Below are 24,461 nucleotides of genomic sequence, written 5' to 3' on the forward strand. Positions count from 1 at the left end.
TTGGTTTGCAGCCTCTTCTTACACTGTGGTTTCTCGTTGTAATCAATAATTTTTGGTTTTTTGCTGTCCCAATTTTGCCAGGTAAGCAGTGGTTGTCGAATAAACATCCTTATCCCAATTCACAAAATCTCCGGTGATAGTCAGTGTCACAGATAACCATCTGGTCTTTGTAGATAACCACCAGCAAAGTTCTGGAAGTCTGGTCCTTGAGATAGGCAGCATTGATCAGACAAGGGCAGGAAGGGCTATTGGGAAGTCTGATTTTGCAAGGTACTAGATGCAACTTATTTGGAAAACATAACATAAATAATATAATAAGGTGATTTTAAACAGAATGATTTTATCATATAATTTCCTTTATCTAGTGTCCATGCTTCTCTTCAGAGCTTAATATTCTGGTTTATACAAACCCCGATACTTTTGTGATTAACACGAATCTTTTATCAACTATCACACCGCTGACACCGCGGGTTCGAGTCCCGGTCCCGGCAGGACGGAGTGTGCAAACACGGTGCCCGGCTCCTGGGATCCCTGATTAAATCCCTGATTATGGAATGGGCAGGGGTGGCACGGACACAGCCCCCGTACAGGTCCCTTCTCGAGTGAAGGCACAAAGAGAGCTTTAGGAATGTGAGAGACATGCACAGGTTTTATCCCAGATGTCATGTCACTCCTAATTAGGACTGCCAGTGTTCAGGACTGCACGTGGTGGCCTCCTTGGAAAAAGAAAAAATGAATGGTTGAGGGGTTTTTTTGGTCTTTGAGTGTATTTTAGAAGAAAGACTGAGTAAAGCAGCGTCTCCTGGCACCAGGCCTTCCATTTGTCCCAAAGCTGGTACTGGTGGCCGCTATTGAGGAGAAGCACAGAAGACACATTTGCTGCTCACTGCAAGGCAGGAGCAGGACAGCATCGGTACCACCCCATCAAATGGATACCACCCCATCAAAAGGCCAGAATTTTAACTCCCAACTCCCTGCAGGCGCCTGAGCACTGCACATGTAAACGGCAGAGTCCATTCTGCACAAGAAGCACAGAGTCACTGGGCTACCTTCACATCTTTAAGCCCAGACTGCTGACTATGAACACACTCCCATGAGAACATCACTGAGAGGAACGAGGAATTTGTCTTTACCAACAAGCTGTGGGCCTGGATAGATAAGGCTAGCACTGAGAAATGAAAGAAACAATGGGAAGGATTCCACTGATTGATGAATGGAAAAAAATATTTGCCTTTACAAACAAACTGTAGGTTTGCTGATAAATGAAATCGGATATTGAAAGATGAAAGAAACAATAAGAAAAAAACATGAATTCTATAAGAATTGAAAATTAAAAGGGAGGGTTGTACATTAGAGGGGAATCTTAGGTGTCAGGTGTTCTGGGAAGTCTGTGCCTCTCAAGTACCTCAGCCAATGGGGAAAGAGAGAGGGAAATGCAGCTGGGAAATGAGGATAAAAAGGAGGCTGCGTCCTCCAAAAATCAGAGGGATCCCAGGGGAATGCCCCCATGGCCTCTCCCTTTATTCGAATGAAGTTATAGAACTCCTCTATCTCCTTTTTGGACATAAACCTCTGGTGTTTGTGGATTAATTTTTCTGACACCAGGACTGGTCCTGGACTGTCCCATGATTTTTTTTCTGCGCCTCACAAAACAACACACAGCATTTGGATTTTCACCATCACTTCTTTATTCTGGAAAAAAACATATAAATCCAATCTAAATAAATACCCCTCTCCCCTTCCTTAAGCACGCTTAAATTATCCTGCCTATAAAAAAAAACACGGTAATACATATATATCCATTAAAAAAAATAAGTCTTCCAAGGCGAAGCTGCTCCAGCTGGTGCCACACCCAGGCTCAGCTCTTGGCCGTGCGGAGTTTCCTGCGGAAATAATCGGGCGCGGCCTCGTGCAGCCACTCCGCATCCACCACGCACAGGTCGCGCATGTAGCACCTGTTGGTGCGCAGCAGAGCGTTGTACACCACGCAGGCCGGCCTGCCCTGGAACAGCACCGACGACGGGTGGATGGCCACGGCCTGGTGCGAGTCCACGGTGCCGTAGGAGCCGTCGGGCCGCAGCTCGGCCGCGTTCATGAACAGGCTGTGGGCCAGGCAGCGCCGCACGCTCGCCGTGTCCCCGCGGCACGACTCGAGAGGCAGCGACAGCTGGGAGACACGGCAGTGAGCAACGGCAACCTGCACCCCTCGTGGGGACACTGCCCCGTTTCTCTGGGCTCTCTTCAGAAATCCTGGGGGACCTTCCTGTGTCAGAACGCTGAGAATTCAGCTAGGCTAAGCCAGACTAAGAGCCAACAAAACGGATTCATGGACTCACTTCTGGAAATGAGTTTAAAGCCATCCAGCATTCACAAATGATAGCCCAGAGGGTGGCTCCCATGTCATTACAGACTGCCAGGGGTTCAGTGGCAGCTCCCAGGCTGTGCCCAGCAGGACCAGTGCTGAGGGGAAGCTGCTGCCACACGGAATGTCTGACTCAGTGAAGAGCCAGCCAGCACAGGCTGCCAAGGCTGACAGCACTCCCTGGAACACACAGCACAGTCCCACCTGCGTCAGAGCAGGAAAAACCCTTAGGACAACCTGTCCTATCTGTGAGAAGTCTTCTCAGAGGTTCCCATTTCTCCTTGACCCACTAAGCCCTGCAGCTTTAAGATTTTGGGATGCAACTGCACAGTCAGGAGTTCTAGCCCAATACTTAGAGGACACTGAAAACAACCCCACGTTTTCTTATTCCTGAGACTTGGTGCACAGTAACATCAGTTTGGGGCAAACAGGAAAATACCAACAGGTGAAACAGAGAAATAGAATATGGAAGCAAGTTACCTTTACACAAATGTCCCTGAGCTGAGCTCTGACTTCTGCCATCAGCTTCATGTTCCTGCCGTTGATGAAGTTCTCTCTGCACCATCCCTGCAGCAGAGACACCAGGAGTTAGAATTGGATATTTCTTCACCCCAGGAGCATGACAGCCTTCGGATACCATGAGAAGCAGAATCCTCCCTACAATCTGCCTCGGAGAAAAGGTGCTGACCCCTTTCCTGGTCATATTTCTACCCCTCTTTACTCCCCTATGTCTAGACTCCCTCTCACAGTGCTCAGAAACAGCCTGTGGTGGTTCTTTTCCCACTCAGAGCTGCCCTGCAAGGCCACCAAGAGCTGCAGAACAGCACTTGCTATCCCATAGGTGGTAAAAACAAATCAGGTAAGAATGACAGGTGCTGCAAGGAATGGGGTGCATGAGTCCACAGATCCATAAATCAATATGAGGGGTTAATAGGGTAGGATAAATCCAAATCTGCTCTTAAATATACTCAGTGTTTTTCCAATGAATCCTGTCACTGAGCATGTCCAGGTATTTATCATCAAGCCCCACCACTCTCCCACTCCCTTCTGTTTCCAGCTGGAACCAGGGGAGGAAGAGCCCTGGCTGTGATTACAGAACTGGCCCCACAAAGCTTTGCCAGAGCTTTCTGTAGGAACTTTTGTTACAGAACTTCCTCCAATTCCCCAGTTGTAAAGGATGAGCCCTCTTTTCTCTCTGCTTTGGAGGATGCCTGTGGCAGCAGCCATGGAAGATGCAGGTGTCACTCTGCTCTCTGCTAAAAACTCCTCACCCCATGAGCTCCCACAGCACTGGCAGCCTCAGATCATCCCACCTTGTGCCCGTTGACATTCTTGTAGGCCCTGTACACGTTGAGCAGGGTCAGGTGATCCCCCTCACTGGAGATGAATTTCTTCCTGACAGCCTGCACCTCATCCCGCTGGGCAGGGGGGTTGTGGAGGACACTGTCCACTGATAACAGTGACACGATGGTCAGGATCTCCTCTGCACAGTGGTACTTGGGGGACAGGAGGATGGCCTGCATAGACACAACAAAATTCATCTTTGGTCGAGCAAATCCACTTCAGCTGTGCAGATCTTTCTGCTCCCTGGTAGCCCAGGAACTCGACCAAACATTGCTTAGGACAATCTCATAAACATCTGGGCCTAGGAACAGCTGTAAATCCTCTGATGGGCTCAGCAAGCACCTTTAACTGCCAGGCTCCTTCCTGAGACTGACCAGTGCACAACCAACAAACACACTGACTGAAACCAATTACAGCAACAGACAATTCATGGACCTGCTAAACAATACTAAAAATTGCAAGAAAATTTGCCTTGTTCACCTTCAGAGGTGCCAGAGGAACAAAATTCACTTTTAAAAAACTCCCCTGAATTTAACAACAAATGATAAGCAATCTAGCAAAAGGGCTATAAATTATGTACATTAATGTACAGCAATTATACCAGTACAGCTGCAGACACCCCAAATTTCACCTTGTTTAAGGAGTCTGAAAGAGAAACATCAATGGTACAGAGAGGAGTACATGAGATTAAAATTAATTTTTTCTGCAGTTTTTACCTTGGAGAACTTTGGATCCAGTGGAAAGGCTGCCATTTTCTTTCCCAGGGGGGTCAGGACAAGCTGACCTTCCTTTTGGGTCACAGCTCCCAGCAGGTCCAGCTGATCAACTGCTGCTTGAATAGCATCTGCCAAAACAAGGGCATCGGGCTGTGAGGCCTCCTGCCTCCCACTGAGGGATGTGAAGGAGCAGCTGGTTCCATCACTGCCTCCCTCCCCTGGCCAGAGGGACAAATACTTTCCATTCAGATAAATCAGGGTCCCAAAATGTGGTTTATCCTCCTCTGTCCAGGAGAACAAGCACCTTTCCTCATTCACTCTGGCTTCCCTTGGCAGTCAGAGCACACCTTCAAGCTGTGTTGTTATGACACCTTATGACTCAGGACTGCTCCCTGCTCTTTTTCCCCAAGGCTGCCTTTGTGGCCACTTACCAGGAGATGGTTTGGACATGAAGTCAAAGGTGAGCACATTGGGAATTTTCAGGGCCAGGAGCTGAAGCACCACACTGGCCAGGTTACACCTGCATAGGCAGAAAAAACAACTGAGATAGTTCTTTTATTTTTTTCACAGAAGCTGAGATGGAGTCTCAGGCCTGTGCTGCAGCTTGACAGACACTAGTCTGATGCTGTTGGTGAAGCCTTACTTCCTAAACCAGGAATAGGTAAGTCCATGATCTGGAGGACAGTCAGAACTATTGCCTTACGTGTTTGGAGACTCAGTGACCAACTGTCCACCCTGACCAAACATTTCCCAGTTTTTCTGTTTAGTCCCCACACTTCCATTTTTCCCAAGCCACCCCATCAGCCCCTAGATGAAGTTTTGCTGCTCAGTTCTTCCCACAGCTCCAGCTGTGAAAGAGGTGTGGCAAGGAGTGTGATGGCTGTGTCCTCACCTCTGTATCTCAGGTGTTGTCATTTCATCGAACTTCTCGAAGTCCTCCTCTGTGTAGAGCCGGTAGCAGATCCCACTCTGCTGCCTCCCTGCTCTCCCTGTGCGCTGCCAAGCCTGGGCCTTGGACACCTGCTGCACTGCCAGCACCTCCAGGCCAGTTTCTGGGCATGGAAAAGCATCACCTCAGTCAGTGCCTGTGTAAGGCACAGCTTTGGAAAACACGGAGGATTAACAGTAAGAATTCCCAGGGTCTGCCATTCAAATACTCAGAGCTCACTTGGTTCAGCACCGTGAAGCACAGTGAACTACCCCATGCTGTGTCCATGAAGAGAAGACTCACATTTGACAGATTTTTACCCCCTCATGGCCGATACTCAAAAGAATCCACAAAAACACCACCAAACGCCACACCCCAAACCTGGGACATTAATTTAAACAGCATGGAGGGTGCTTGAAATCCTCTTTCAGTGGGGCTTATGGCCTCCAGTAACTTTTACAAACCCAAACCCAACTTTGGCCCTGTTCCTCCTCAGAATTCCTCACCAGGGCTGTACTTCTTGGCTTTGACCATGCCTGTGTCCACAACGAATTTTATCCCTGCAATGGTGATGGAGGTTTCTGCAATGTTGGTGGAGAGGATCACTTTGCGACAGCCCTGGGAGGAAGGACAAAACAAACCCAGGTCAAGGCCACCTTAGAGCAGCTGCAACACAGAAATTCTGCTGCTTTTGGCCAGTGTGGGCCAAGCCCTCCCCAGCTCTCAGAAAATAAGGTAATTTCCAGTTTCTAATCAGCTTCTAAAACAAGTGTCTGCATTTGCAACAATACAGCACTAGAACAGCTGCTCTCAACACATCTTTCACCAATTTTGGTTTCATTTCTGGCACAACATTTGTGTTCTTATTTATCTGCTGAGTAGGTACAAAAGAGCCTGAAGCAGCACAAATTCCTTTTCTATGGCCCTGACAAACATTCTCAGGTTTTCAGCTTTCTCAGTATTTCCCCCATTAGCTACTGTAGCTTTTTTGTAATATGGACAAAAAATTCCTATGAAATGGGAGAAATTTAAATTCCTGTGAGGTTTTCACCCTCTCTAATCCTTCCTTCCTCTATGATCCCAGGTGACTTACTGGATGCATCTGTTAAAACCATGACAGTTGCAGTGTCTTATATCACACTGGAACCACTCAGCCTAAAGCCAATGGAGACTTACTGCTTACTATCAGCACAGACTGCTTTAGCTCCTTAAAGTCCACCTGCTTCTTCCAAAGACTCATGGAAGCAAACAAGTAACAGGTATTGTTCACCCATCCCATTCCCTCACCTCTGGGCTAGGTTTAAAGGCACGGAGTTGCTGGGAGTGGGGCAGAGAAGCATAAAGGGGCAGCACTGTCATCCGTGGGCAGCCCTCAGGGAGATGCTGGGCAACGTCTCGACACGTTTTGGTCATTGCTTCAATTTCTTCCTGACCAGTCAGGAACACCAGGATGTCCTGGCATGCAGGGGCTTCCTGGAGCCAGAGGAAAAAACAAGTTAGCAGGGTCTGGATAGAAAAGAAATGAGATGGTAATGAGATGTGGCTCTGGCAGCAAGTCACTGAAGCAGGCTAAGAAGAAAGAAAAGACACACATGTGGTGCAAGGTATGCTACAGCCAGAATTCCCAATGGATTTGCCAGAGGCAAAGAGTAAATCACATTTTGAGGGATCAAGTGTTAAAAGGATGGAGGAATTGCTGTGTCCTCAAATAACTGCCCAGGTCAGGCAGCAAGCACCCAGGTACAGAGAACTCAGGTGAGTGGAATATTCAGGTTTTAGGCATGAGTTCACATTATAGAGCTTTGCTTAGCAGTCTCCCTTCAGCTCCAGCCTGGACATACAGGCCCCAAATCCCAACAGCAGCAGTTTAATGAAACGGCACAACAACACAACAATCCAGGTGTTTGGCAGTCAAATATCCCAACAAAACGCCAACCCTTGGCCCCAGAGGGACACAAACCCAGAGAGACCCTCACACCTGGTGGATTTGGAAGATGGACACCAGTGCTGCCTGCAGGTAGTCACTCTGCCTCTCCGTGGTGTAGAAGATGTCAATGGGATGCTGCCGGCCTTCCAGATAGAGGACAGGAGCTCCACTGAAATACTGGGAGAACAGGTCAACATCCATCGTGGCTGACATGATGATCACCTTCAGGGGGAGCACAGCATGGGTCAGCACTGCAGCTTCCATCCAGCTAGACACCAACGAGTCAGGACCAGCCAAAAGTCAGCTTCTGGATCCTGAGAACCATGCTCAGAACAGCTCACAGGCTTTGGGACAGAAGAGAGTGATTTCCCCTCATTAAAGCCATCAGCTTTTTAACACAAGCAGAAAACGTTGGTGTGATAGAATGAGCTGGTGTGTGGAATGAGACTATGCAAGGCCCCTGCCAGGCCCCTCCAGCAAAGCCAACGTGCTTTCACACAAATTCCTGACATGTTCACCTATCCCATGTGCAGTGCCCTACCTGGGAATGAGCATATCCCACAGCTGTCCCATCAGCCAGAGCTCTGCCCCTGGAGTGATCTCAGCAGCAGTGCCAAAACATCCCCAGCACTGTCTAGTTTAGAGCTCACACCCAAGGGGCTTTTGTGGGAAAAAAAGTATTATGGTGGTGACCAGACACCTTGTTCAGAGGTGTCATATTAAGAAACTTAATTATTCAGATTTAAAATGACGTTTAGGAACAGAAAAATGGTTAAGGCTGAAATTCCGAACACTTTGGAAGGCCCCAGGAGATGCTCAGAGCACTCAGAGCCCGGCCCCACCCCGCCCTTCGCTGCCATCCCGGATGAACACACTTTCAGTGGCCGCTGGCCCTGCTCCTTTCGCTTCTTTTGTGCGGCTTTGACCACTCCAAAGAGCACATCCGTGTGGATGGTCCTCTCGTGGGCCTCGTCCAGGATGACCACGCTGTACTTGTGCAGCAGAGGGTCCCCGATGGCCTCTCGCAGCAGCATCCCGTCCGTCAGGAACCGGATCCTGGTCTCGGCACACGAGCAATCATCAAAGCGCACGGTGTAGCCGACCTGGGAAGGATCACACGGGGCTCACACGGAGCACGGGCACAGAGACTGCCATTCCTCACTGCCATCGTGCCATAGTAGGACCCACAGCTTGTCTGTGGGTTAGAGAGGGTTAATAAATGAGGTTTGTTTTGAGAAGTATTCTCTGACCAAGGCTGTTGGCCTGGAGACCAAGAAGAGAAGAAGATAAGCAAGAAGAAACCCGCGTGGGGAGAAGTATTTTTAGAAAAGTCTTGTGAGAAACACAGGTGCAGATGGGTTTCACACCAATGAACATTATGTTGACTAATTGTAAGCAATGAAGTGTAAACTTTTTAGAGTGTATATAAGACAGTCGATGGTTGCAATAAATGGGATATTAGCCTTCTGAAATGTAGTGCGTCTATTTGTGTGTCACACCCGCCCCTACAGCGACATCGTGCCACAAGGAAGGACTGCAAAGCCCCTGGTCCCTGCACTGGACAGAGCCCACCAGAAGTGCATGGAAGCTCTGGAAAGCAGAGCAGTTTATCTGCTGTCTGAGCAGTTCATCTTCCAAATCTAGCAAGTCACCCAAGTGATATTCCCAACTTCTCTAGCTGGCTTCTTCCTAACTAGAAGTTCATCAAATGCCCCCCAAGTTTGTTTCCCTCGCTCCCTCCCTCCCTCCCTCTCCCTCCTAGAAATGATTCCATGCTCTCTAAGGATTTTATGCAGGTAAAGTCTTTCTGCTCTGCTTTTTTCCCCCAGACCTGCACAAATTCAGCACTCTGCTCTCCTTGACAGTGGCTTCTGATATAGGGAGCAACGGAAGAGAGCACAATATTTTTTGTTTTATTCATGAATCAGTATTTTTTCCAATAGAACAACCCAGATAATAATCAAGAAGTACAATATCACAGAGACAGACCATGTCCACCCTGTCATGGGGCAGATAAAGAGCCATTTTTCTCCATTCATTTAATTACAGAATCCTAGAATATCCTGAGTTGGAAGGAACCCACAGGGATCATCCAGTCCAGCCCCTGGCCCTGCACAGAGCCCCCAACAATCCCACCCTGTGCATCCCTGGAGCAGTGTCCAAACACTCCTGGAGCTCTGGCAGCCTCGGGGCTGTGCCCATTCCCTGGGGAGCCTGGGCAGTGCCCAGCACCCTCTGGGGGAAGAACCTTCTCTTGATATCCAGCCTAAACCTCCCCTAACACAGCTCCAGCTATTCCCTCAAGTCCTGTCCCTGGTCATAGAGAGCAGAAATTGGAGCTGCAGGCGGAAGCTGCAGACCTTGGTGAGGTTTGATGAAATTCTCCACTTCTCCAGCTGAACAAACCAAGTGATCTCAGCCATTCCTATCATGGGGTTCCTCCTGACCCTTCACCATCCTCTCTTACAGTTTTTACATCCTTGTTGTATTACAGTACCCAAAACTAGTCATGAAATTAAGACTGTGGCCGATTATCCTACCCACTGCAGCACTAAACCAAAGTTAATCTGCAGATCAACCTACCAGCTTCCCCAGCTCTGTCCTCTTCTCCTCGGCGACTCTGGCAGCCAGGGTGACAGCTGCCACCCTGCGGGGCTGGGTCACAGCAATGACGCCAGGGTGGCCAATCCCTGCTTCAAACAGGTACTGAGGCAGCTGAGTGGTCTTCCCTGAGCCCGTTTCTCCTAAGGAATATTGTCAAAAACGAGGTTCACTTTCCTGGTAAATTTTCAAAGGTTTAATAAAAGACAGTAAGAGAGAAATAATAAAGCAGAAGGTTATGTGGCTGGGTGCTTGACATTGAGCCAAGAGCACACATTACCTCAGAAAACTCTTCTTTAAATGCATCAACATGTTGCATATTCATACACCTTCATGCATTATTCAAAATCATCCCCCCTCAACCTGTAAATATTTTTTTTTTTTAATTTCTCCTTGTGGCTCCATTCTGTGGCATTCCCTGATAATGGAAGATCAATAAATTCCTTCCTGGGGTTCTGGTGTCCAATAATCCAAGAATGTGAAGAATTTCCTGATTATCTTTTTTATCATTCTCTGAGTTACATGAACAAAAGCTTTTTACATCACCATGTTACAGTCCAAGAAAAATATATATATCACACTACTATTTCTAAGTTTTGTTAATAGCAGAACTAAAAGAAACTATATTCATACAGCAAAGTTTTCCAACATTATACATATAGCATTCATTTTAATACTTGTGAAAAGCCAGGAATATAATGTACTTATAAAAAATATCAAGGGAACAGGGTTTCCCCCCCTCGCTTTTATACCCAAACACAGTTTTTTACATTAACTTTTAGTCCCATTTGAGGATGGGGAAGTTGAAGACAGGGAGAGAATGCCCCACCACAAAGTGGTGGCAGGTCAGAGATGTCACCCAAAGCCCTCCTCTTGCTGCTGGGCCACTCCTCTCCCTCCAACCCAGAGCCACGCTCCGGTTTAGAAGCCCCAGCTTCTCTGGAGATGAAGTGTCTGTGGTGTGACACTAACGGGAGTGACATACAAAGCGTTTTGCATTTAATTACAATAAATGCTGAGTCTTTAGACTACCAGGTGGGAAGTTGTGTATCTTCAGCTCCTGAAAGTCTGACAAAAAGCTTTTTAGTTTGCACTCACAGAAAGCATAATAAAATCAGTGAAAAACCCCTGAAAATGTAAGTGAGGAGTCTTCAGAAGAGTAGAGTTTTGCCATCTGGCTTTGACCGAACTCCAGGCAGACAGCGAAAGGAGAGGGAAATATTTTTGCCTTCTCCATAAAAACGAAGTTCCCGGCTGCACTCCTCGTTCACCACACTTCAGATTTCCACCCAAACCGTGTCTCGGCAGCTTTCCCAGCCCAGCCCACTCCGTGTGACACGGCCCGGCCCGGCACTCACCGATGAGGACGGCGGTGTCGAGGCGGCGGAGCCGGGCCAGCAGCGGCCCGCGGGCCCCGCAGATGGGCAGGGAGCGGCGCTGCACGTGTGCGGGCAACGCAGCGCTCTGGGGCTGCGTGCCGGGGGGCGCCGCCTTGAACCGCTTGGCTGGAGGCCCCTCGCTGTCCTGAGCCATCGTCCCGTTCCGTCCCGGCCCGGCCCGGCCCGTCCCGCCGAGGCTGTCCCGGGGCTCCGGCCGCTCCCGGCACGCCTGGACCGCGCTCTCCACCGGCTCTTTGGCGCAGCGATGACGCCACCGCGCGACGCTGCGCGGAGCATCCTGGGAGTTGTAGTCCCGACGCCGCAGCCATTTGCAGCGCTCGCGGCTCCGGGCGCCGCTCCGAGAAATCGCGGACCCCAAAGCGCAGCCAAATGCACCAAGGAGGGCAGAGCCGGCTGCAGGCAGCACAGGGACATGTCCCCATTCAGAACTTGTCCCAGTAGCAAGCTACAGAGGGGTTCTCAAATACTGAACTAAAAAAACCCCACAAAAATAAGGTTTTGATCTAATTCCTGCCTCAGAACCTATGCTGAATCAACATGGTCCAAAACACTTTCATTTTTGCTCTCTAGGAGCACCAGAAGTCTGTTCTAGAAACAATCAAAACTGCCCCCCAAAAAAACAGACTAAAAAACCTGTAAACCCCCCCAAAGCTCCCATTAAGTTTTTATAACCTTTAACAGATAAAAACGCAGATACAGATTACTTCATGCATTTTATCACAATCTTAACACTGATTGTGGACAAAACATTTCCCCTGAGACCCCCACGCATTTCTCTCTTGGACTATAAATTTCAAAAACTACAACCTGTAGCCAGTTTTTAAAAACAAAACCTGAGACTAATTGAGATAATCACAAGTAATGGGTAAACCCATCCTCTAAAATGCTGAATGAAGATGCAGCTTGAACTCCTTTTATCTACTATGATATAATCAATAAAACCCTACCCAGTACTTTCTATGGCAATTTAAGAACAATTGACCGTGATGAGCTGAATTGAGCTCCAAATTCCTATGACTCCTCAGAGATATTTATAATCAATGCAGTTTTAAGCTAAAGCCCACTCAGTCTCACTGGCCTGTGTTGGACAACCCTCCCACAAGAAACTTCATCCACAGACCACGGATTTCATATCCTGAGCAGACAATGCTGTCCTGCAGTTCTGATAAAATTGTGGAAAAAGCTTCAGTTATCTCTCTCTTCAAGGACTTGCTTTTTCCAGCCCCTGCTTTTCCAACTGCTGCCTCATGACTAGAGAATTATAGAGGATTAACAAAAAAGGATCCACAAGACATTTTATTCAACTCATCATCATTTGAGTCCCGACTCCAGACAAGTTTCCTTCTCTAGTGCTGCAGGTAATTCAGTAACAGCAGAGGGCACATGGGGAGTGGATTTTGCAGGCACACCAGTCTGAAAACCGGGCACCTGAACACACAGTCCTCGGGGAAAAAAAACACCAAAATGTAGCCTTGGCCTGCAGAACATTCCAAAAACCCAACTGGCAGAGTCAAAAGCTGCATTATGATGTATGCTGTGTTCCTGCAATTCAAAGATGACTGGAGATAGCAGCACCTCAGATTAAAAAACCTTTTGCCATTAAAATAGTGACTTAGCCTTTCAATCATCTTGCAGTTGTTTTATCCAAGAATAAAAAAAATAAGCTAAAACCCAAAAAGTTGGGTTTTTCCCCTGTAAAGTTTCCCATAGAGTTTCATGTATCAAATAACTTGAAAAAAATGCTTTAGAAATCACGTTAAACAAGTACTTGCATGGCCTTGTTAACAGAAGTTAACAGGAAACTGTTTCCAGTTTTAAATTTTTGGCTCCACTGGATTTAGATTATGTCCAGCACAATGAACTCCCCTGATTGGGAAAGGCGCTGGGAGTGCCTTGGGTGAGGCTGCCATTTCATAAAGTGCTTGTATTCCAAACCATAGAGCTGTCACAGAGCCCTCTCTGTGCCGGGGAAGGAGTCCCCACGTGGGACTGGAGCCAGGCCAGTCTCTCCCAGGGGTGGCTGGGTTTTGGCACAGTGCCTGATTTATCCCCCGAGGCGCTGCCCCTCTCCCCAGGCAAAGCCCCCCGGCCGCTCCTCGGGCAAGGGGTTGTAATTCGGGTCATCCTCCGGTGTGTCAAACATTGCTTTCCTGGAAAACACAAAGCAGGGTTAGCCTTTAAAACACAGCTTTTCACAGGAAGACCCAGACAGCTCACATGCTGCACATGGAACAGTGTCCTCCCTCAAGAACAGCTTGCCCAGGTAGTGGGATTTATGCTCTCTAATTTGGAGCCACCAGGAAGGAAATCCCAAATCAAGACTGATGAGGTTCATCTTTTGCTATTTATGATATACATATTGTAGGCCAGACCTCTTCAGGATAGTCTATGAATTCTGTGAAAAACAACCATCAGAGGTGTTCTGGGAGAGCACCACAGGAGATTAGAGCATCCACACAAGGGGGAACTGCGTGGGAGCACCACTACTCCATACAATAAACACTGAGGATCTTTTTTCCCAAAACTGTGACATGAGGATGACTTAAAGAAGGAAAAAAACATTAGATATCTTATTTGTAATACCTCAGCCACTGTTCACATTCAGCAGGGGACACAGCTTTGGTGCCACCAAAGAAAGCTGTCAGCAAAGCCTGACAAGTGTTATCAGAGAAACCAAAGGTAAAATCCTTTAGCTCTTCTCCCAGTTAAGTTGGTTGCCACTTAAAGAAATGCCAGCTCCTTGTTTGGCAACACAAGTTCAATAAACAGCAAGAACAGACACCTCCCAATTCTGTCTCTGTCCAATTCAAGCTGATGTGACTGAATTGCAAACAGTTTTCCAAACAAGCAATTTTTCCATGTCTCTTCCAAAGCAGACACCAATACTCACAGGACAGACGGTGTTCTCAGGAGCCTCCCACCACCAGGCTGATTAGGAAAGACATCCTCTAAGAAAAAATATATATGCCCAACAGCAATGCCTGGTATAGAAACAAAAGCCAAAAGGTGATTTTTCAATAGTTCTCCTTTACAACTCTCAAATGCTTTACACTAAAGTTTTCAAAAAAACAACACACATACAGACATTGGTTCTTTCACAGAAAATATGATACAGAAATAGAAAACCTAAGGAAGAAAGCTAACAGCAGATAAAAATCTTAACTTACACTACATCCTATCATTATTAAAAATACTGATGTTTTGACTCTATTAGAATTGATAAAATAGTAACATAAACTATTTTATTTCAGTAGACTGATGCTGTGATCAGATGATGCATCAGGGCTGATTTCAAGCAATAAAAAGCCAAAACATCAGAAGCTTTTTCCATCCTTATCACAGCACAAAACATTCTACAACAGTTAGAAATCAGAACAGCCTGGTCTAAACGTATCAGAAGAACTAACACCAAGCATTTAGCCCTTGGATTTGTCCCCATTTTCTGTTTCAGGAGGAGGAACAGATCCTCGTGATTGTTGCCATTGCTCACCCAGGAGATCCACAATGATGGAGTTCCCCAAAAGCAGTGAAAAGCCCATCAGCACCCAGGGTAGAAATGGGGCTTGGAAGATGAGGAGGCCGAAGAAGTTCATGCGGACGTAGGGATTCCTGCGGCTCCAGACGTACACCAGCATGATGGTGAAAGCCTGGCCCAGGAACACCAAGTTCACAAACAGCCCAAAAAGCTGCCACGGGTCATTAAGGAAACACTTGTGAGGTCAGGAATTTCACAGCTTAATTTGTAATCCCGTGTTTTCCACGCAGCTGGTAATTCCACTCTCCCAGGTGCAAGTACATCAAACTACTGTCCATCAAATCCAACAGATGCAGCAGGATTCAGGGTACCTGCAGCATGAATAATCTCATTAAAGCATAATTTAATTCTTCACAGACAACCTGAGCATGATCCCACAACTGAACAGTCCCCTGAAAACCTCATTTCCATGATCAAGCAAAAAAAATCTGAAAAACTAGCAACAATCCCGAAGTATTCAAAACCACCCTAACAAATATAGGTACTCCTTGTGCAACAAACTACCTTAAGGTCACAGTAACAACATGGTTTCAGCTCTCATTACACATCTTCAGCTTTACTAAAGGAGCTTGGAATTAAAACAGAAAGGATACAGTCATTAAAAGTCCTCCAAAAAGGAACATAAATACAAAATCTGCCGTCCGACCCCGGAAAGAGCCTTCCTCGAGCATGCGGCAGTACCGGTATCTGAGGCCACAGGTCAGGAAAATTCCATTGCAAGTGAGTTTAGAGACAGATCCAAGCAGAAAACAATTCTACATCAGCTTAAAAGTGTTTTATCAATTTACTGCATCACTTGGCTCTTCCTGGATACTTCAGCAGAGAAGGTGACCCAGGAGACAAAAACGTCACCTGGAATTTTCTCCTGCACCAGGTCAGCACCAACCTGATGGTTGTACAAATTTTTAACACAAAATTCTTGACCGCTTAAGGAGACTCCCTTGCAGCCCATTTATGACAGCAGCGAAGTTGGCATTGCTGAATTCCCAGGACCTCAATCTTTCCTGTGTGCAGGTACAGCAAGATTTCTGCACTCTGGAGCTCTGCTTGCCAAGGGAACCAACACAACTCGGTGAAGGATACAAAAAGATCATATTAAATAAAAAATTAAAGCCAACTGGTCCAAAGAACAAGTAGTTTGTGATTAACCTCCATATCTGGAAATAAGACAAATACAAGGACTTTAAACATGACAGCTTAATTTTATTGTCTAAATAGATAAGCAAATAACAATGAAACCGAAATCTCCTTTACAGAAAATGAAACTAAGACTATTTTAAGGTACAGTGGTCTGCACTCTGGCTACAGTAGCTTTTAAAAAGCGTAATTCTAATATAAAAAGTTTTGAGAAGACAAACACTTAAAAAACTCTACAGCACAGTTTAAAACCTCCCGTGCTTCAGAACACACTTACTTGAAAGTGCTTAAATATTAACTCAGGGTTGAAATACAGCTGGAAGGGCGTGATAAGTTCTAATTGCTGAAAAAGAAGAGAACATTTTGAAAGGATCAATATATGAAACCAAATAAATAAAAAACAAAAGAAAAAAATACACACCCAAACCAGCAACCCATTCCAGTGAGCCAAAAAGAGCCCAGCAAGTCCTCAATCAGCACTGTTAGTTTTCTGGCAAGCGGGAGCCTCAAAACAACAACCCTCTGGCGCTGTTGTTATTTATTCGTGCTTTGCACCTCCTCGGGGCCTGTTTCGGGAATCCTCTCGCCCAGGGACCCTCGGGGCTCCAGACCCGCCTCTGAGCGAGGGCGGTGCCTGAGGGCTCCCCTTCCACGGCCACCCCGCGCCCACCTCGCTCCCAATTCCCCTCATGACCTCCCTCCCGCGGCCGCGCACTGACCACGGCGGCGGTGGTGAGGACGCAGGCGGTGGTGTAGGCCCGGGTCACGGGCGGCACCTGCAGGTACTCCTGCCGGAACGTCTGGTACGCCATCTTGGCGGCCCCGGCCCGCCCCGCTCCGGCCCGCCCGCCTCCGCGCCCTCCCAACGCTCCGCGCTCCCATTGGCTGAGTCGCAGCGCCCTCCCTCCGCTCTGGGCTCTCATTGGTCGACTTCCCTGCTCGCTGCCGCCGCTCCGCTCTCCCATTGGTCGTACTGCAGTGCCCGCCTACTACCCCTCTCTGTCATTGGCCGAGAGGCCAGCGCGTGGCCGCGCTCTCCCCGCACTTGGCCCGCCCACCGAGGGACGGAGCGCTCGGTGATTGGGCACAGAGCTTTCCCTGGCTGGCGCTGATTGGCAGAGAGCGGGGCTGCCTTGAGGCGGTGCTCGAGCAAGGCGGGAAAGCGGCGGCGGCGGCGCCGGATCTCGGAACCGTCCTCGGGCAGCGCGCTCGGCCGCGAACGGGAGGAGCGGCCCCGCTGCCTCGGTAACGCCGGGGAGCCCTGTGAGAGCCGCGAACGCGAGCGGGAGGAGCGGCCCCGCTGTCCCGGTAACGCCGGGAGCCCTGTGAGAGCCGCGTTCCCCTCACGGTCCGGCCCCTCGCAGCCATGTCGGTGGATCCCATGGCCTACGAGGCGCAGTTCTTCGGGTTCACGCCCCAGACGTGCGTGTTGCGCGTCTACATCGCCTTCCAGGATTACCTCTTCGAAGTGATGCTGGTGGTGGAGGGCGTGATGCTGAAGAAGCTGGGCAGCATTCCCGGCTGCAAAATCAGCTCTTCCCAGATCCGGAAATGCACCGAGAAATTCCTGGTCTTCATGAAGGAGCACTTTGATAAACTCTTCGCTAAGATGGAAGAAGTGCTGCTGCAGCTGGTGCTGAACATCCCTAAGAACGTGCTGCTGCCCGAGGACAGGGTGCAGGAGCAGTATCCCTACAGCAAGGAGGAGTTCCAGGCACTGCAGGACGAGCTGCAGCAGCTGCAGCAGCAGTGCAGGGCAGAGGCGGCCATGGGGCAGGCGCTGCGAGCAGAGCTGGAGGAGCAGAAGGCTGTCAAGGCCGAGCTGGAGAAGATTTTGCAGTGCTTTGATGGGCTGGAGAACATCTGCAGGGAGCACGGGGCTGGCAACTTCAAGGAAAGCTTTGCCCTCCTGACACAGAGCTCTAAGAAACTGCAGGACGTGCTGAAGGATGTTGAGAAGAAGAGCAAAAAAATGAAGCAGCATGATCAGTTAATGTAATGGTAATTCTGAAAGGCAAGAGATGTCATACAGAGAACTTGTTTAGAATTAAAGGGGTTTATCTTTCCATTACTCTGCTCATCCTGCCAGGATTTGGTCTAAAAGCTGTTGAACTATGCCAGTTTGCACCTCCCTAAGGCAGGAAGGGGAGAAAAACCTGTAAAATGTAACTCAGATTGTTAACTTCCTAAGTTTTGGTTGCATAGCCAGTGTTTGAAAACACTGAATGTTAACCTTTGGACATAGTGTAGCACTTGCCCGTTTTGAGGGTTATAAAAACAAAGTCTATTTAAGACTTGTAGGAATGTGCAGGTGGTTTCCAGGCTGAGGCCCGAGCAGGGGTCCCTGAGCCCATGGGGACTTTGCCAGTTCCCAAGGAGCTGCCTGGCCATGGTGCCTTTCACTGTGTTTGGAAAGCCAACAAGGAGAAAGTGCAGGGAGAAGGATGACACTGATGCTGTTGACAAGGTTCTGATGAGATCTGTAGGCATCAAACCAAATTTCAGCCCAGTTTTTGGAATCTCAGGGTTCCTCACCACTCCACCTGTGCTTGTGTTTGTCTCAGCACGGAGCTGCTGCTCCACGGAAGCCACTGGAGGAAATGAGTAATTCCATCACTTTGTCCTACGTCACTTTGTGTTGCTTTATATATATATTTGTTAAGGGGTTTTTTGTTGCCTAGTCTCCCTTTTCCACTAAATATTAAAGATCCTTTTATTAATGTTTATCAGATTTTCCTGTGAAAATGTTATCAGTACTGATAAGCTCTTGTGTCATAATTAAACTTATTTTCTCTGTACTTAATTCAAGATCCTTGACAGTCTGCGTCTTTCCATGGCAGTTTTTTAATCTCCTGTTTAGTCCTATCATTAAATATCAATATTAATTTTTACTAGCAAGGAGGGTTTAAAAGGCATTAACCCTGTGAATCATTTAGAAGTGACTGCAATAAAAAAAGTGTATTGCAAACATAAAATACAGGTTGGAATTATTTCTTCCCTGAATTTAGAAGATGTGAAAATTGTCACTTGGCAGCAGAGGGCACCAGCAGCCCGGCCCAGAGTTCAGCTCCCCGGGAGGTTGATCTGTTTTTCCAACTCAGTATAACTTTCCTGAATTATCACCAAGATAATTACACCAAGGATTACCGTGTTTGCTCAGATGAATCAGTTGTTTTATCCTCAGTAAATTGGAGACACTTTTCCTGGGTTTTCTGTGCCCGGAGTGACCACACACAGATTGGCAGAAAGCTGGACCCCACTGAGTTTGTACACCCCAACACTGTGTTTTCCTTCCACAAGGAATTATTCCCGTTTTCACGCGTTTCTCCTCTCTCAGCCAGAAGGAGACAATTTCACGGCCAGGCCTCTCCCCAGCACATCTGTCCCAGCTGGAGTGGTGGGTGAGGGGGATGCTGGGGCATAATGGTTGTACTGGGCTGTGCCTGACCCACTCCCCGACCCCTGGCATTTTGATATCCTGCTGTGCCCCCAGCCAGGGAAATGTGTCCACAACCAAATCTGAGATGGACCATCCCACCCTCCTGGTGTGGATTTAACCCATGCCAGCCTTGGGCCCTCCTGTGATCACCCTTTCCACCCTGCTCCCAGGAATGCCATCCTCCCACACACACTCCCAGCACTGCAATCACCATAATTAAATACTTTACAATCAATTATGTCCTGATGCTCCAGAGAGCTGTGCAGGAGCAGTGCCCTCGGGCAGGGAGCTGTGGCAGCTCACAGAACCATGGAATTCTTTGGGCTGGAAGAGCCCTCTGAGCCCCAAGCCCAGCAGTTGCCCCCGAGCTGCCATGGCCAGCACTCACCCTGTCCTCGAGTGCCACATCCACAGCAGCTGGATCCAACGGTATTGGCGAGGCATTCCCAGCTCCAAATCATCTCCCTGTGTTTGTGGGTTCTTTGGAGATTCAGACCCTGCTGCCCAGCTGGACAAACGCTGACTCCATCCCAAGTGGCCTCTCCATCCATCCTTGTCCCACTCGCCCCAGGCTCCCATGGCTCCCAGAGGCAGATCCAGAGTGTCCATAGCCATGGCACAGCTCCCCTTGGTGACAGGGCAGCCACGGACAGGGTGGCACCTGCAGGAGCAGGACCTGGGAATGGCTTGAAAAGGAGGGGGAGAACTTCCACATGGATGATTTTAATGCTCATTTTCTCCCAATACTTGCATGGAGCTGGAATATTCATAGCCCCAGGCTGGGAATGAGGGACTTCATAATACCCAATGTAAAAACTGTAACCAGCTGTTGGTAAAACATTTCCAAGAGCCTTTTTCAGCAGAAAGAGCCTTGATGTCAAGGACTTGGTGCAATGAACACCCCAGCAGCAGAGCTGAGGTCTGAGGGGAACAAAGCCACTGGTTTTCCTACCAGGATGATGCTCTTCTGGTCTGGGACACACAGGAGCCCTGAGGATCCATGGGGCTGAGGATGTGCTGGCAGCTGGATACTCCATCAGACTGAGAATGGCTCCAAGCCCCTCTACAGTCCCTGGGACTTCCAGTAAAACTCTTCCCTGGGAATACAAGCATGTTCTGGCTGTGAGGAGGAGGATGTGCAGCTGGATTTGCAGGCCCTGTGCATGGAGAGGGGTCACGTAAAGCAAAGGGAAGGCACTGGCTCTGTGCCCCAGGGATGCTGGTTTGCCCTGCAAACCCCCAGGAGTTCAGTTCCCTGTATAAGGAGAAAGCAGAAAATGTAAACTGAGAAATTTTTGGCAGCATTCACAGGCAGTCAGAGCACACAGTGCAGCCCTCCTTGACTTAGACACTGAATAATGGTGTAATTAGCAGCCGTTAATAAACCCACACCTGGCAAAATGCCCGGGGGCAGGAGGGGGTTACCATATGCCTCCTCATTAAAAGCATTAATTACAGGCAGGAAATGCTCGTGGCAGCCACAGGCTTTAATTGCTTCACCTCAAAGTGGTGGTGGGTCAGCTCCTGCCTTTGCCATCCCATGGTGGCTCAGGGCTCCCATCCCTGCCCACATCCCACAGCAAGGCAGAAGGGACCCACAGGGCAGGGAAAAAGATACCTTTTAATTCTAATAATGGAAAAAAAACCCTGTTGTGGCAAAAAATTTTCTTCCACAGGGATTTTTGCTGGCACAAACTGGGCAAGAACATCCCCCATCCTTAAAACAACCCTGTGGAAACTCCAAATAAAAAATAATAGAGATGGACAGAGAGAGAGAGCCAGGAACTGTGAGTTATTCCAGCTGCTGAGTGCAGCAGCTCTTCCCTAATGTGTTTGCACATCACACACCATAAAATGGGATGGGAGTGAACATTCCGAGTCCCTGCTGGGATTTCCAGAGAGCTGCCCCGGTGCTGCCTCCCCTGCACCCCAGCCCTGGCAATAAAATAAATGGGGCACGGAAAATGGGCTCCCATTAGTGGTAAAACATTGATTTACTCAAGCAAAGAAAACTCGGTCAGGGTTTGGCTGCTGATGGCTCCTGGCCGTGCTTGCTGGACATCCCTGGAAATTGCTTTAGAAAAGAACATGGTAAATGATTTTTTTCCTACTCAAGGAGGAGAAAATGGAAAACCTGGAAATGTCTGGCAACAAAGGAATTACTTTCACATATGAGATTATTCTTTCCCCCCTAATTAAACCATAGGAGAGAGGGAATTGGATTAGAAAGGTCCTGCTGGAGGGAGGCCTTGGATACAAGCTGTGCTTGGTGTGGAGCAGCACAGACAACAATAAAGGGTGAAGTTTAGATTCTCCTTTGCTGGGGACTGGAGAAACTGTGTCCCTCACACAGCTCTGCCTGGCTTTGGCTGCTTCCCTGGCTGTTCATCCTGCCCTGCATCCATCTCACCCCTGCTGCAGTTGGGTTTGGGTTGGAAGAGACCTTAAAGATCATTTGTCTATTCCCTGCCATGAGCAGAGACAACTTTCACTAGACTAGGTTGTGAAAAAATAATTGGAGGAATTTAATTTGAGCTTGAAGAGGAATAAATAAACAAACAAATAAATAAACCAGGCAAACAAGCTAGAAAAATAACATTGAGGCAAGATTGGAGGTCAATGCACTGGATGGATCCTGCCAGGTGGTGATGCCCCAAAACTGAACACTTTGAACCCAATGGCCCCACAACTATGACCCCTCTGTTTGGTATCTTTGTAGCTCTGATTAATTTTGTCCCCTGCTCACATCCCCTTCCTGGGCAGCCATGCCTCCCTGTGCTGTGCTGCTGGGGATTTCATTACCACTGATTTCCCTGTAGAAAGGAAATTCTCCTGCTGCTTTGTCTGCTCACTCCCACTTACACAATTCAGAATATTATTCCCTCCTGTCACCTTAATTTCTAATAATTAGTATTTGGTGTAACACTACATCAGACAGCAGCTCTTAATGAATATTATAATAGGCACTAAATTATAATTTACTGCTCTAGAAATCTATTTTGATACATAGCCCACTTACATGAAAATTAGGGGTAGCAGCTTGCAAGCCATTTACCTGGCTGGACCCAACCCTGAATTGAGTCCCCAGTAACATCCTGAATGACCATGAGCTCCAGGGGCATTGACTGGCCTGGGACATGTCACTGACCATGTTGGGGCTGGATGTGCCATGGTGGCAGCAACGTGACCTCACCAGGACACTGCATTCCCAGGGAACCAGCAATTATCTGCTCTCAATACTCTATTTATTCCCTGGCTAAATGCTGGGGTATGAATCCATCTGGAGTGGGCAACAGCATTAATGCAGGAAGAGTGCTTGTGCAGTAATAAATCCTGGATGTCTCCATCTCCAACCTCAGCCTCTGCAGGTCCCTCTTATGGAGCTGTTTTCCTTCCTTTTGTGGTGGTGGTGGTTGCCAGGAATTTATTTACCCATCAATTAACAGGTAGGGTTGGCATTGGCAGCTATTGGGGCCTGTTGTGTATTTGAGCAGAACACAAGAGTCCCAGAAAGGTTTGGGTTGGGAGGGATTTTAAACTCATCCAGTCCCACCCCTGCCATGGACAGGGACAACTTCCATAATCCCAGGATGCTCCAAGCCCTGTCCAACCTGGCCATGGACACTTCCAGGGATGGGGCAACCACAACTGCACCAGTGCCAGGGCCTCCCCACCCTCACAGGGAAGAGATAAGATTCTAAACATTGTATAAAACAGAAGCAATGAGGGAGAATTTCTTTGGGGGTTTTATGGAGAAATATGAGAAAAGTCTGGTAGAGAATCATGGGGGGTCAGAGTGATTTTCACTGCACATGCCAGGTACATGTGGATGAAAGAATTCTATGGCATGTCCTGGTCAGAATAAAGGGATGCCTGCTTTTCTGACACTGAAAAGATCTGACACTGAAATGGTTGGAGAATTTCTGCTTTTACCTCAGTTTTGGTGACACACAGACTCCAATGCCATGTTCATGGGTTGCCCTCTTGGGAACAGAGCCAGAGACCTCCATCAACATCCTGCTTTACTGCTACAGAAATATAAAACCAATAAAAGAAAATTTTTTAAAAGACAAAAAAAGTTTAAAGGAAAAAAATAAGGTCTCTGTGCTTCTCCCTTCTGAAGGGGATTGGGGGGGTCTCCATCCTCCTCTTTCCTTTGGGGGTCTGGGTGGTCTCTGTCCCTATCTGCTCTATGGGGCACCAGGGAATTTTCATCCACTCTCCCCTTTCAGGTGGCTCAGGGGTCTCCACCCTCCTCCCCTTTTGTGGGAGGGATGGAGGGGGTCTGCATTTATCCTTACCTTTGGCCACAGCATCCTGGGAGCCCTGGACTGGGAGCTGGCAGCTCCAGGACACTTGCTGCTGGGACACTTGCCTCTGGAACATCTTCTAACAGAGGGCTGGGCTCCTCTTTTTACTTCTGGGCATTTCCCGGCCATCTGTATCCTCAGGGATCAGTGAGTTCATTTCATCCCCACATCTCTGCCCCCTGTCCAAAGGGCTGCCTCCCTCTGCACTCTGGCAGCTCTCCCCGAGGCTCCAAGCTGTCCTTGGGCTTGGGATTAGAGCTGTAATTGGGGCTTTGGGCTTAGGGCTGAACGTGACATTTGGTTTAGGGCTGAGCATTGGGAAGGGCCTGGAACTTGGGCTGGGCTTGGAGTTAGGGCTGACTTTCAGATTAGAGCTGAAATTAGGTTTAAGGCTGAATGTGCCATTTGCCTTAGGCCTGGCCTTGAGATTGGGTCTGGGGCTGCACGAGGTTAAATCCAGGACTGTAGGTGTGTCCCAGTGTGGAGTGAGATCGAGATCAGCATCAGGGGGAGGTTTTGGGACCGAGTGCACGCCCAGCACCACGGGGCAGATGTTCCCTGCAGGAGATCCCTGGCATCCTCTCAAGGAATATTCTCTTCTCTAGGCTGAACACCCCCAACTCTCTCAGCCATGCATTGTCAGGGCTGAGGCAGATGCCTTCATCTTTTTAATTTTTTTTTTTTTTATGCAATATAAAAATGAGAGGAGCTTGGTGCCTCTGGCTTGCCCTCCTGGAGGAAGATGCCTGGAGCAGGGCAGGC

The 24,461-nt window shown here is 48.3% G+C and overlaps 3 protein-coding genes across 4 annotated transcripts; 1 reads left to right on the top strand and 2 right to left on the bottom strand.

The window, feature by feature from the left end:
- Nucleotides 1-1,664: 1,664 nt before the first annotated feature.
- On the bottom strand, nucleotides 1,665-11,504 carry DHX33 (DEAH-box helicase 33). Of its 2 annotated transcripts, none has more exons than XM_014888014.2 (12): nucleotides 11,237-11,504; nucleotides 9,861-10,021; nucleotides 8,153-8,380; nucleotides 7,329-7,499; nucleotides 6,638-6,823; nucleotides 5,857-5,968; nucleotides 5,315-5,474; nucleotides 4,854-4,942; nucleotides 4,423-4,550; nucleotides 3,676-3,879; nucleotides 2,843-2,929; nucleotides 1,665-2,167 (listed from the first exon to the last, which is right to left on the bottom strand). In XM_014888014.2, the coding sequence occupies exons 1-12, from the start codon at nucleotides 11,409-11,411 to the stop codon at nucleotides 1,859-1,861; spliced, it is 2,010 nt and encodes a 669-aa protein (XP_014743500.2). In that variant the 5' UTR covers nucleotides 11,412-11,504; the 3' UTR covers nucleotides 1,665-1,858. The 2 variants fall into 2 exon arrangements, with proteins under 2 accessions (XP_014743500.2, XP_088033205.1); XM_088177079.1 differs by lacking the exon at nucleotides 1,665-2,167 and adding an exon at nucleotides 2,277-2,303 and having other exon boundaries at nucleotides 11,237-11,502.
- Nucleotides 11,505-12,556: 1,052 nt separating this feature from the next.
- Nucleotides 12,557-16,795, bottom strand: DERL2 (derlin 2). Its single transcript, XM_014888016.2, has 7 exons — nucleotides 16,670-16,795; nucleotides 16,228-16,293; nucleotides 15,897-15,970; nucleotides 15,407-15,500; nucleotides 14,769-14,964; nucleotides 14,169-14,259; nucleotides 12,557-13,428 (listed from the first exon to the last, which is right to left on the bottom strand). Exons 1-7 carry the CDS (start codon nucleotides 16,760-16,762, stop codon nucleotides 13,323-13,325), a joined length of 720 nt encoding a protein of 239 aa, XP_014743502.1. The 5' UTR covers nucleotides 16,763-16,795; the 3' UTR covers nucleotides 12,557-13,322.
- Nucleotides 16,796-17,103: 308 nt separating this feature from the next.
- Nucleotides 17,104-18,925, top strand: MIS12 (MIS12 kinetochore complex component). Its single transcript, XM_014888018.2, has one exon. It carries the CDS (start codon nucleotides 17,317-17,319, stop codon nucleotides 17,947-17,949), a length of 633 nt encoding a protein of 210 aa, XP_014743504.1. The 5' UTR covers nucleotides 17,104-17,316; the 3' UTR covers nucleotides 17,950-18,925.
- The last annotated feature ends 5,536 nt before the right edge of the window (nucleotides 18,926-24,461 follow it).

Source organism: Sturnus vulgaris, chromosome 21 (assembly GCF_052056855.1).
Source record: "Sturnus vulgaris isolate bStuVul1 chromosome 21, bStuVul1.hap1, whole genome shotgun sequence".
Taxonomy (NCBI): domain Eukaryota; kingdom Metazoa; phylum Chordata; class Aves; order Passeriformes; family Sturnidae; genus Sturnus; species Sturnus vulgaris.

Excerpts from the sequence above, each read along its gene's own strand:
- MIS12 (XM_014888018.2), top strand. The coding sequence starts at position 17,317 with ATGTCGGTGGATCCCATGGCCTACGAGGCGCAGTTCTTCGGGTTCACG.
- DHX33 (XM_014888014.2), bottom strand. The coding sequence starts at position 11,411 with ATGGCTCAGGACAGCGAGGGGCCTCCAGCCAAGCGGTTCAAGGCGGCG. Across the intron at positions 4,943-5,314 it reads ACAACACCTGAGATACAGAG|GTGTAACCTGGCCAGTGTGG; the intron begins GTGAGGACACAG and ends CTGCCTATGCAG. Across the intron at positions 4,551-4,853 it reads CATGTCCAAACCATCTCCTG|ATGCTATTCAAGCAGCAGTT; the intron begins GTAAGTGGCCAC and ends TTGTTTTGGCAG.
- DERL2 (XM_014888016.2), bottom strand. The coding sequence starts at position 16,762 with ATGGCGTACCAGACGTTCCGGCAGGAGTACCTGCAGGTGCCGCCCGTG. Across the intron at positions 15,971-16,227 it reads TAATATTTAAGCACTTTCAA|ATATGGAGGTTAATCACAAA; the intron begins GTAAGTGTGTTC and ends TCTTATTTCCAG. Across the intron at positions 14,260-14,768 it reads CATCATTGTGGATCTCCTGG|GCATTGCTGTTGGGCATATA; the intron begins GTGAGCAATGGC and ends TTTCTATACCAG.